At 43.6% G+C, this 13,261-nt stretch overlaps 1 protein-coding gene across 2 annotated transcripts in view; it reads left to right on the top strand.

Moving 5' to 3' along the window:
- Nucleotides 1-10,535, top strand: part of MICU2 (mitochondrial calcium uptake 2) — a 172,901-nt gene extending 162,366 nt beyond the window's left edge. For both annotated transcript variants that reach the window (XM_072134296.1, XM_072134295.1), the window contains 4 exons: nucleotides 1,076-1,247; nucleotides 6,756-6,864; nucleotides 8,282-8,439; nucleotides 9,081-10,535. In XM_072134296.1, coding sequence (XP_071990397.1) covers nucleotides 1,076-1,247; nucleotides 6,756-6,864; nucleotides 8,282-8,439; nucleotides 9,081-9,188 — 547 coding nt within the window. In that variant the 3' untranslated portion in view covers nucleotides 9,189-10,535. The remainder of the gene's footprint in view (nucleotides 1-1,075; nucleotides 1,248-6,755; nucleotides 6,865-8,281; nucleotides 8,440-9,080) is intronic.
- The last annotated feature ends 2,726 nt before the right edge of the window (nucleotides 10,536-13,261 follow it).

The raw sequence follows: 13,261 nt of genomic DNA, 5'->3' as shown, positions 1-13,261 counted from the left end.
CCCGGAGCTTATCAGGAACGTATTCATGAATAATTCATTTAATCAGCGGCGGTATTAATGTACATAGCGCCATGTCCTCATGGGCACTCGCCAGGTTTAGTCTAATTCAGTAAATATTACCCTGTCACCTCTTGTTATTCGTATAACGGCAGGTAATAACCACTGCCATATTGTTAGATCTCATGGCAGGAACTCCATGCTATCGTATTGTGCAGCTTGTTCTAATAAGGTCGCACACGGCTTGTGAAAAATTAAGGAAAGTTGATGAATCGGTATAAACAGAAACACCCCCCTCTTAAAGGGGTTGTACCTACTATTTAAGATATAACAAAGTGATCAGTGAGGGTCTTACCTCTGGGACCACAGCCAGCGATCACGAGAACGAACCCTCGGTAATCTTTTTGATCAAAACAGTCGAACCCTCACCAGTTGTCTTGTTACTTCCTATCCTGTAGATAGTGGATAACTTAAAAAGTTGGTACAACCTCTTTTGGCTACATAATAAAGCTATTATGTTTGTGGCATTCATCATCTGATCCATTGGTAAGCAGGACACTGCTGATATACCAGCAGGGAGAGCTGTAGGCACACCTAGACATGACTGCAGCTTCTTGTAAGTGTATAATCTTATTGCAATCCTGATTTTACAGCTATACTGTTCGGTACTGCTGTATCATCTCCTCCATTCTGCTGCTGTTGCAGTTGAGGTATAGAAAATTCAAGAAGAAAGAGCTCCGCTTCTCTATGTGTATGGGGGTATGGTAGTCTTAAGTGTCATCCCCATCAAACTTTGCTTTAGACATAAAAACTTCTGAAGATTTCAGTCCCAGACTATACAGATGTGCAGCGAGAAGAGTGGAACATGGGCGCCCTCTAGTGACTCATCTAGGGCGTAGCACGGCAGATTCTTTCATGAAAAATTCCCAGTGGTCACAACTTTCCAAAGTTAATGTTGTCATAAAAGGTTGAAAAACTTTTTACTTTTCATCCATTTTAGTGATTTTGATTTGGAAGATGTATAAAAAAAACCCACAAAATTATGAAGCCATTCTCACTATTTTTTTTCCCTTTTTAGGTTCATTGAAAATCTGCAGACTGAGGTTCAAGAAATGGAGTTTGCTCAGTTCTCCAAGGGTTTGGACTTCATGAGGAAGGAGGACTTTGCAGAATGGCTGCTCTTCTTCACGGACGAGGAGGACAATGACATCTACTGGAACAATGTGAAAACCAGGATCCCTCCGGGAGAGGTAAGTGCTCATGTGCTATGGATGTCTACCAGTACAAGTGTTGATACCACCGTGGTTCTAATACAACCCAATGATGTCACCGTCCAGTGTAAATAAGTTCACAATTTTCCTTACACCAAATTTCTACTGGACACACATATTTAACCCTTTGATGCTGTGCCATGCGCCTACTTTATGGGAGGCTCTATCTGAAGGCAGCATGAAATACATGTACAGGCAGTCCCCGGGTTACATACAAGATAGGGTCTGTAGGTTTGTTCTTAAGTTGAATTTGTATGTAAGTCGGAACTGTATATTTTATCACTGTAATCCCAGACAGAACTTTTTTGCTCTCTGTGACAATTGGATTTTAAAAATGTTGGGTTGTCATAAGAATCAGGATTAACAATAAAGCTTCATTACAGACACCTGTGATAACTGTTACAGCTGATCATTGTAGCCTGGGACTAATGTACAATAAATTACCAATATCCAGAGGTCCGTTTGTAACTAGGGGTCGTATGTAAGTCGAGTGTTCTTAAGTGGGGGGCCGCCTGTATATCAGGTGGCTGTAAAGCTGTGGAATGTACAGCAGCAGACAGGGGCACAACGGGAGGGAGCACTTGTCCCAGGAGCCTTAGGGGGACAGTAAACAATTTATTATAGGTATACAGGCGGTCCCCTACTTAAGGACACCCGACTTACAGACAACCCATAGTTACAGACGGACCCCCCTGCCCATTATGACCTCTGGTGAAGCTCTCTGGATGCTTTACTATAGTCCCAGACTGCAGTGATCAGCTGTAAGGGGTCTGTAATGAAGCTTTATTGATAATTCTTGGTCCAATTACACCAAAAATTTTGAAACTCCAATTGTCACTGGGGCAAAAGAAAAAAAATTGTCTAAAACTTCCATTATAAAATATACAGTTTCGACTTACATACAAATTCAACTTAAGAACAAACCTCCAGACCCTATCTTGTATGTAACCCGGGGACTGCCTGTATTATAGGACTGTGGAGTCAGAGTCGAGATAAAATGGACCAACTCCAACTCCACAAATATATAATAAATTATAAAAATGTCAAAGTTTCCTTTAAATGTACGTTCTATTCCTGATCTAAGGATTTGGGCCATGGATGAGCAACATTTATTGGTCCAAGGGCCATACTGTCATACTGCTCAATTTTAATGGCCCACATCAGTAACCAGCACCCTAGAGGCACCAACAACCACAGTACAGCACAAAATGCCACCCCAGTAATTATAAATGCCACAGTACAGCAATACATATCACGGCAGAAACCAAATACTGCATTCAGAACAGACAATAATACTGGAGACCTTACTGAAGATAATAATAGTACTGGAGACCCTCAAAGCAATCATATACTGATACTGAAGACCCCCAGAACAGACAATAATACTAGAGACAATATAGAAGACAATACTGGAGACCACAGAGCAGACAATATAAATATAAAATCTGTTCCTTTCCTGGCTCCGCTTCTCCTTCCTGCACCACACTGCAGCTTCTTCTCTCCTCCTCCTTCCACCACACTGCAGCTTCTTCTCTCCTCCTTCCTGCACCACACTGCAGCTTCTTCTCTCCTCCTCCCTGCACCACACTGCAGCTTCTTCTCTCCTCCTCCCTGCACCACACTGCAGCTTCTTCTCTCCTCCTCCCTGCACCACACTGCAGCTTCTTCTCTCCTCCTCCCTGCACCACACTGCAGCTTCTTCTCTCCTCTTTGCACCACACTGCAGCTTCTTCTCTCCTCCTCCCTGCACCACACTGCAGCTTCTTCTCTCCTCCTCTTTGCACCACACTGCAGCTTCTTCTCTCCTCCTCTTTGCACCACACTGCAGCTTCTTCTCTCCTCTTTGCACCACACTGCAGCTTCTTCTCTCCTCCTTCCACCACACTGCAGCTTTTTCTCTCCTCCTCCTTCCACCACACTGCAGCTTCTTCTCTCCTCCTCCCTGCACCACACTGCAGCTTCTTCTCTCCTCTTTGCACCACACTGCAGCTTCTTCTCTCCTCCTCCTTCCACCACACTGCAGCTTCTTCTCTCCTCCTCCTTCCACCACACTGCAGCTTCTTCTCTCCTCCTCCTTCCACCACACTGCAGCTTCTTCTCTCCTCCTCCTTCCACCACACTGCAGCTTCTTCTCTCCTCCTCCTTCCACCACACTGCAGCTTCTTCTCTCCTCCTCCTTCCACCACACTGCAGCTTCTTCTCTCCTCCTCCTCCTTCCACCACACTGCAGCTTCTTCTCTCCTCCTCCTCCTTCCGCCACACTGCAGCTTCTTCTCTCCTCCTCCTTCCACCACACTGCAGCTTCTTCTCTCCTCCTCCTTCCACCACACTGCAGCTTCTTCTCTCCTCCTCCTTCCACCACACTGCAGCTTCTTCTCTCCTCCTCCTTCCACCACACTGCAGCTTCTTCTCTCCTCCACCTCCTTCCACCACACTGCAGCTTCTTCTCTCCTCCTCCTCCTTCCACCACACTGCAGCTTCTTCTCTCCTCCTCCTCCTTCCGCCACACTGCAGCTTCTTCTCTCCTCCTCCTTCCACCACACTGCAGCTTCTTCTCTCCTCCTCCTTCCACCACACTGCAGCTTCTTCTCTCCTCCTCCTTCCACCACACTGCAGCTTCTTCTCTCCTCCTCCTTCCACCACACTGCAGCTTCTTCTCTCCTCCTCCTCCTTCCACCACACTGCAGCTTCTTCTCTCCTCCTCCTCCTTCCGCCACACTGCAGCTTCTTCTCTCCTCCTCCTTCCACCACACTGCAGCTTCTTCTCTCCTCCTCCTTCCACCACACTGCAGCTTATTCTCTCCTCCTCCTTCCACCACACTGCAGCTTTTTCTCTCCTCCTCCTTCCACCACACTGCAGCTTTTTCTCTCCTCCTCCTTCCACCACACTGCAGCTTCTTCTCTCCTCCTCCTTCCACCACACTGCAGCTTCTTCTCTCCTCCTCCTTCCACCACACTGCAGCTTTTTCTCTCCTCCTCCTTCCACCACACTGCAGCTTCTTCTCTCCTCATTGCACCACACTGCCACTTCTTCTCTCCTCCTCCCTGCACCACACTGCAGCTTCTTCTCTCCTCCTCTTTGCACCACACTGCAGCTTCTTCTCTCCTCCTCTTTGCACCACACTGCAGCTTCTTCTCTCCTCCTCTTTGCACCACACTGCAGCTTCTTCTCTCCTCCTCTTTGCACCACACTGCAGCTTCTTCTCTCCTCTTTGCACCACACTGCAGCTTCTTCTCTCCTCCTTCCACCACACTGCAGCTTTTTCTCTCCTCCTCCTTCCACCACACTGCAGCTTCTTCTCTCCTCCTCCCTGCACCACACTGCAGCTTCTTCTCTCCTCTTTGCACCACACTGCAGCTTCTTCTCTCCTCCTCCTTCCACCACACTGCAGCTTCTTCTCTCCTCCTCCTTCCACCACACTGCAATTTCTTCTCTCCTCTTCCTTCCACCACACTGCAGCTTCTTCTCTCCTCCTCCTTCCACCACACTGCAGCTTCTTCTCTCCTCCTCCTTCCACCACACTGCAGCTTCTTCTCTCCTCCTCCTCCTTCCACCACACTGCAGCTTCTTCTCTCCTCCTCCTTCCACCACACTGCAATTTCTTCTCTCCTCCTCCTTCCACCACACTGCAGCTTCTTCTCTCCTCCTCCTTCCACCACACTGCAATTTCTTCTCTCCTCCTCCTTCCACCACACTGCAGCTTCTTCTCTCCTCCTCCTTCCACCACACTGCAGCTTCTTCTCTCCTCCTCCTTCCACCACACTGCAGCTTCTTCTCTCCTCCTCCTTCCACCACATTGCAGCTTTTTCTCTCCTCCTCCTTCCACCACACTGCAGCTTTTTCTCTCCTCCTCCTTCCACCACACTGCAGCTTCTTCTCTCCTCCTCCTCCTTCCACCACACTGCAACTTCTTCTCTCCTCCTCCTTCCACCACATTGCAGCTTTTTCTCTCCTCCTCCTTCCACCACACTGCAGCTTCTTCTCTCCTCCTCCTTCCACCACACTGCAGCTTTTTATCTCCTCCTCCTTCCACCACACTGCAGCTTTTTCTCTCCTCCTCCTTCCACCACACTGCAGCCTTTTCTCTCTGCAGTCCTTCGCCAGGAGCAGGAGAGGACCTGGGAGCAGTACAGTAAAGCTGAGAAGTACTTACCACTTCTGTGTCCTCTCCTGTGGAGGCTCTGATCTGGGTCCTGACATTGACACATATAACCAGTGGCAGAAGTCAGGAAACAGCCGATTAGCAAGAACTTCTTAGCTGCACTCCTGCCTCCTGCACCAATGATCACTTCATCAGTTATGTTACATCAGTTATGGAAGTGCAGGTTGTGCACTCTGATCCCCCTTTTAGTTAAGATGAATGTGGCTGCACTTTATGTACATGCTCAGGAGTGAAGCTTCTCTGCTATAGATTAGAGGAATAAGGCACTGGGAAGAAATGGCCGCATTTATCTCCGCACTGCTAGAGGGACCAGGAAAACAGGACTGTGGAGTTTGAGTCGGTGACCATTTTGGTGGACCTGGATTCGAAGCTCAGGAAATTGAGTCTGAGTTGGAGGTTCGGCTTACCGACTCCACATCCCTGTGAGGCGTTCTCGTATAGAATTGGCATTGTGGCTCAGAAGCTTTAAAGCAAACGTGTCACCGTCAATGGTAATTTTAACTTGGGACAGGTTCCTATAGCCTTAGCATTTGGAATACTGCCACTACTTTATAAAACGTTTTCACATTACCTGGGGCAGCCCAGCTCAGATCCTGGGGCAGCCCATCAGTTGCATCAGAAACATCTAATCCTGGGAAATTTACCCCTTATATTTCTTGGAATCCTGTTATATCTAAAAAGCTTGATGCAAGGTAGACAATAACTGTGCTCATATACGATGCCACGGCAGTGGAAGCCACGGGCCACCAGATCAGCCCATCAAACTATCATATACCTACAATTACCAAATCACTATACTGTACAACTGACACTTAGGGCAACCTGTCATCAAGAACAGGCATAATAAACCCTACTTACCCCCTATTGTGCTGTAAAGTGAAGTACTGAAATACTTAAATCTGCCTACTCCCGCTACCACCCATTGCTGCTGGGTAAAATAATTAGAAGATCTGTAGTTTCCTTCTCACTGCTAAATACACCTTTCAAGTGAGAGGGGTAACATTCTGGTAAGGACAGGAAGTGGACAGGCAGAGGACTTCCTTCCTGCTCGGGAAGAGATTTGAAGAGTCAGAAGAAGGAGGCGGGGTTTACTGGCAGCCTGGGAGAAAATCTGACTCTTCTCTTCAGAAGTTGACTCATCACTTCTCATTTACATATGAGAAGAATAGCTGTGAAGTACAGTGCCTCAGTGGCAGATCTCTTTAGGTGATATATGAACTTTCAACCCGTTGCCACAAAGTCTTACGGGTGTGAGGGGTAAAACTAATGACCCACAGTGTCCCTGGAGCGTGACATTACCCCTTGTGTTTCTTCTGGATTTCAGAATATCAGCATAGAGGAATTTAAGACGTTTTATCACTTCATGAACAATCTGGAGGATTTCTCCATCACCATGAAGATGTTCAGTGTGGCCAACAAGGCGGTGAAACTGGGTAAGTGTCCGCATGTTGGAGGCACCGTGCAGAACTCCTTTTTTAACCCCTTCTTTTCCATGTTAATGTCCATGCTGTCTCTGTTTTTTCTTTAATTCCTTCTACGAGCTATAACTTTTTTATTTTTCTGTAACTATATTTGCGTGAGGGGCTGGGGGTTTTTTTCGGGACAAAGTGTAGTTTTTAATTGCACAATTTGGGGTTTCATATATCCTACTGGTGAACTTTTATTAACCCTTTCTGTGCAGTATATTTAACCATTTACCGACATGACGTATCTTTATGTAACGTCGGTTAAGGATGTATGTAGCGGCCTCACGGGCTGACCCCAATCTTTGCACAGCGGGCGTTAGTTGCATTATGCAGCTATGTCTCCATTTCCATGTCTGACACCCCCTCATCGCGGGTGTTAACCCCATAAGTGCCATCATCAAAAGATGAATGAGGCAGCCTGGCCATTCGCAATCCGCTGCTCCACTCATCTCGGGAAGCGACGAGGGGGTACCACGAACACCTCTTGATTGGTGGGGGTCTCATCACTGAAATCCTCACCCATCAGCAAGTTAAGCCCTATCCTGTAGATAAAAAAAAGTGTTAAAAAAAAAAACCTTTAATTGACAACACCACATGGGTGTTAAAAAAGTTTTTTAATAAAAATTTTCTGCCTTTATCGTTGAACCTAAATAACATAAAAACTTGTTACTCTGGTACAATATCCATGCAGCAATACCAAATTTATAGGGATGTTTTTGTGTTTTAAAAAAAAAAACTAATTGGGGGGGGGGGGCAACAATCTTTTTGCATCGCACCTTCCAAACGCCATAACTTTTGTAATCTTCTGCCAATCTGGCGGTGTGACGGCTTCGTTTTTGCAATGACAGCTGTACATTTTATTATTATTATTTGTACACCCTAGTGCAGTGATGGCGAACCATTTAGAGACCAAGTGCCCAAACTACAACCCAAACCCATTCATTCATCACAAAGTGCCAAAATGGCAATTTAATCACTAACTTATTGCTCCATACTCTATTGTAGCTTTCAGATGTATCAGTGTTCTGGGGAAAAAAATACAGAAGCTAGAAGGAGGAGAAATTCTGTCCATACATTCCCACTCCTCCTGTAGTCCCAGGCAGCGCTGTTGCTTAATAATAGCATTGAGCTGGGCTGTCTGGGAGTGCAAGTAGATACCTTAAGTCCTCTTTGGTGAGGCCCTGGGTGCCCACAGAGAGGGCTCTGAGTGCCACCTGTGGCACTCGTGCCATAGGTTCGCCATCACTGCCCTAGTGGCTCATAAATTTTTGATCGAGATTTAATATAATTTTTTTTGTGTGATGGGTGGATAAAAATTGTCAATCTGAGAATCGTTTAGACATATTTTTTGTGATTTGATCCTGTATCTTATCTCTCTTCTCAGCCGAATTCAAGAGAGCGGTGAAAGTGGCAACCGGACAAGAGTTATCAGAAAATGTCCTGGATACCGTCTTTAAGATCTTTGACCTCGATGGAGACAATTGTTTAAGCCATGGAGAGTTTTTGGGTGTCCTGAAGAACAGGCTCCATAGAGGACTGAAGGTAATGTATGGGATTGTTAGCGTTACAATCATCTGTAGCCGCTTGCCTTGGCCTGTGGTGGGACACCTTGTTTGTTTCTACTCGGGTATAGCTGGATTTGGGAACTTGTGTTCTGTGAGTGCAGGAATTAAAAAAAATTAAAAATCTTTAGAAACCTGTCCCATGGAAGTATACAAAATTACCCCTATTTCCACATGCTTGAAGGAGACCTTATAGTCACAGTCACCTTATCTGTCATATAATTTACACTACAGGCAGTCCCCTACTTAAGAACTTCCGACTTACAGAAGACCCCTAGTTACAGACGGACCCCTCTGCCCACTGTGAGCTCCAGTGAAGCTCTCTGGATGCTATTACTATAGTCCCAGACTGCAATGATCAGCTGTAAGGAGTCTGTAATGAAGCTTTATTCATAATCCTTGGTCCCAGTACAGCAAAATATTTAGAAACTCCGATTGTCACTGGGGCAAATACATTTTTGTCTGGATCTACAATTTAATTATAATTAATTTAAATTAATTAAAAATATATAGTTTCGACTTGCATACAAATTCAAGTTAAGAACAAACCTATGGAACCTATCCTGTACATAACCCGGGGACTGCCTGTATATATAATAATATATATTCTTGTTTCCTCAGCACGTGCCGCAGCAACTGGGATTTCAAGGCTACTGGAAATGCGTTAAAAGGGAAACCATTAAAGGGGCCAACGAAGTCTGGAAACAAGCTGGGAAGAGTCCATTTTAAGGCCCATATATAAGACATATGGATTTCTGGATTGGTGTTCCCACATACCTGTTTGTTTACCTGTGCATAGTCACCTGCATCTCTCGTACAGTCTGTTCTACAGTGCAACGCACTGGTCTCATCGTCACTCTTCCTGCTGTGGGTTCCTTCTTTATGGGTAACTGATGTGGCTTCTATCTGCACTGATCAGACTCGGTTCTTCTGTGTCTAGTGTGTTCCTCGAGCTAAAATAGCGCCACCTTGGTTCACTGGCTGTGTCTGGTATTGCAGCTCTGCCTCATTTACATGGATAATACAGAGCTGCATTCCTAGACACATCCCATGGGCAAATGTGGCGCTATTTCTGAGGAAACAATAGACCTTTCATTCCTCGTCTCAGTTTTGACGTTGCTCTAAACTTGAAGCCATTCAATAATATTGCACTAAGCTACAAACACTCCGTCACTTCACCTGTCACCTCTCTGGTCAATAATGGAGCCGGTTTTCTTAGTTGTCAACTGGGAGTCATTACTTTCCATGTCATGAGATGTGTCCCTACACAGTACTGGGGAAGATTTATCAGAAGTGCCTCAGGTAAAACTGTTCTAGTTGCCCATTGAAACCAACCAGAGCTGAGCTTTCATTTTATAAACAGCTGTGGGAAAATGAAAGCTGAGCTCTGATTGGCTGCCATGGACAACTAGAACAGTTCTGCTCTCAGACACTTCTGATAAATCTCCACCATTGTCTGTATTCAAAGGACAGTGTCGCACTTTTTTGTGAGCAGAATATTAACACCCAGTTTATTCATACGTTTCCAGGAGGAGTAACTGAGGATGATAGAACACAAAACGTCTATAAAAAGCTGGGGAATTAAAAGTATTTACCAAACCAGATATGTCTGAAGACTTCACAGATGATCTTTAGGGACTCAAAACTTCAATAAGGGATGGAAATCACTATTTTAGTAGGTGGGGCACATTTTGAGGGGTCTGAGTAGGAACCAGTATTGATTTGCTGAACGGGTTTGCAATGAATTAAGAAAATCTTCTCATCTGTCCACAAGGTGGCGATATACACCAGTGCATCAAAACTATAGAGAAGTGGATCTATAAAGAAGTACAGGGGGGCAGTCACAGACCCTGGTGCCAAGGGGGCCCATAGCCAGGGTCTCTTATTGTGTTTTCTCCTAACACAAAAGGTTTACTGGATACAATGTGCCAAAATCTGGGATATGGTGTGTGTTATACATGTGCTGCTTGTAGTGTTTACATGCGATTCTGCACAGTCTATCAGGGTGACTGGGTGACTCTTCTGTCATTTTTGAGATGTTTTGTTTATCTCTCCAAAAAATCTATTAAAATGTAATATGTTTTTTTTATCTTCTATTCTGATTATATATCTTTCAATAAATAAAGTTTGAATTATTACTCTGGATTATTGAGCGATTCTTCTTCTTGTGACAACAAAGAAATCATATAGTAAATGGAATCGATTTGTCCCAGGATTTCTTTTTTTTTCAGTCCCTATAACCAATATGTGACATAGCACTTGACATTTTATGGTCTATATACCTCTATATACATTGGAGATAAAAATTAGAGAACAACACAAGGCCATTGTGTAGTTTAGAAAACCTCTGGAAAGTCCTTGACAACAGTAGCAACCCACAATAGTCACAGAAATGTGAAAGAGACGGGAAGAAGAGTGGACCAAAATCCCAGCAGAGCCGTGAGAGACTAGTGAGGATGTGCTGAAGTCATTCTAAGCTGAGACCTGGTGGAACCTTCAGAAAATGTAATTATATTTCTATGTTCTATAATTATTATCCACATAAAGTTTTTATGTTGGTACTATGGTGGGTTAAAACATTCTTATTTCTTTATTAGGCTCATGTTAAAACATCTGGAGGCATTCAATATAGATCCCGTAGATACATAAGTAATAATCAACGCGTTTCAGCCGCTCAGTCATGATCTAACAAACAAAATCTAAAATGTCATTTACAGGGCCGGCGCTATGGGTAGGCAAAGTGGGCAATTGCCAGGGGCCCCCTGAAAGAGGAGAATCTCTTCTTTCAAAGGAATCTTGAATTTTCTTTCTAGGTGCTATAGATCCAGAGATATTCAGATTTAAAGTGAGAATTTCAGGTTCCATTTTAATATATAAAAATAACTCCCGATGGCAGTTTAACTGTTAATAGCTCTGTTTTCCTGATACTTAGAAACACAAATTTAGATAAAAGAGGAGACTCTCTTCTTTCATAGGAAAAAAGTGAGGTTCTATGAGTCACAGAGCCAGAGATACAGCCCCCTGAAGTGTCCCCCCTCCTCCAGATTCTTAGCCATCAGGCTGCAGGGAGAATTTGCTGCACACAGGAGCTGCTGCACCTCACAGATAATAGAAATATTCACTTTATATGTTACTACATATTGAGAAGGGATAATATCAACTAATATTCATGTTTTTACCCCTTCTCTATGCAGAACTATCTAAGAACACACTTTCTCTCTTATTGCCTTTTATTTTGTGATAGTTTTTTTTTTTTTGCGAAAATTGACTGAACATTCCATCCTCTTTGCCTAATGTCGCTACATATAAATAGTGCAACCCAGAACATGTCCATAAAGCTAAAACACAGACATGTGAAATTTTTATTGCACACCATCCTCTATTATTTACACCTATGCTAATACAATGGCGCACATCTAAAAGTGACTTCTGTTATCCCATTAGCTCGGTTTATGGATAGATTGTTATTTATTTGGGTTACCATTGTGTAAGTAAGCATGCAACGATATATCTGTGCAATATTCTGCTAAAATAGTTTGGTGTCCCCTGTGGAACGTTCCCTTTGCTGCATATTTTGGTGAATACACACGTGAGGTCTGCATCATCTCCTCACATCTTACTGGTTTAGGAAAGTATATTTTCTGTAAGTATCTGGATTTGTAGATATTTTAGAGGAAATTTTGAATGTTAATTGCCAAATGCATCGCCTGGTTGTCTGCTTTCTATTCTATAGGTTTTATGGCGCATTTACTTTTTATTCTGTTTTATTGATATATTTTGCAGGTTGTGACTGTCTTAAAATTTCTAGCTGAAAAGCAGATATCTAGTTATTTCAGTGTTAGTGATATTATGTGGATTTATTTATGTGAACATATCAATATGGGACATTTGTGAACTCTACACGTGTCCATCTATTACATTTAGGAGATGTGAAGGGAAATATTTTCTGTTTGGAAAACATTTTTTGCCATCAAAGTCAAATTTTAAGTATTTTTTATAAAATGTTTCAGTTTGAATCAAAATTGCATGAAGGCGCCTCGGTCTATAAAATCTTTGATGCAATTTTGAAAATGGGGCAAGTGTCTGCTTACAGAAAATATGTGGCTTGTTGGGCTTACTTTAATTCTTTAAAAATTTTAAAAATTGCCCTGGTCAATAACGCGATAAAAAATATCCAGAAATGCAAGGCGGTGAAAGGGCTGATACCCCTTGGTTGAATTACCGGGTGAGGATGCTTATCATCTATCTCCTGTCTATATATCTATCTGTCTAGTTATATTTCTCCTGTAATCTGATCATTTATCATCTATCTATCTCCTATAAAATTCTTCCATATTACAGATTGTTTTACCATACTAAAGGTAGCCTCTTGCTGACTGTGACTGATCATAAAATAGTTTTATTTTGGGGCCCCAATTTGTCTAGAACCGGCCCTGGTCATTTAAAACACTAGTTCCCCTTCCCTTTCCTGTGATGTCATGGGGGTTGCATGCGAGTGAGGTCTGGAGTCTCGGGATATTCCGTGCACCGCAGATGGAGACACTCGAGGAGTGGTGTTGGTATTGGTGTTGGTACTTTGGTCATTTTGTTCCAGTGGCATGGTGTACCTCTTACAAAAACTCCATCAAAAGTTAATCAATGGAGATTACATTATTCTGAAAAAAATCCAGTGACCCCATCCATTGATTTCTTATTTCCAGCTGAAGTGTAGATAACACTGACCCATCATTACATCACTACTGACAACAGATGATGTCACACATTATCTCCTCCCCCTCCCTGTACAATGACCTCTATATACA

Source organism: Engystomops pustulosus, chromosome 2 (genome assembly GCF_040894005.1).
Source record: "Engystomops pustulosus chromosome 2, aEngPut4.maternal, whole genome shotgun sequence".
In the NCBI taxonomy this organism is placed as follows: Eukaryota; Metazoa; Chordata; class Amphibia; order Anura; family Leptodactylidae; genus Engystomops; species Engystomops pustulosus.
This window is presented reverse-complemented; position numbering and strand designations above follow the sequence as displayed.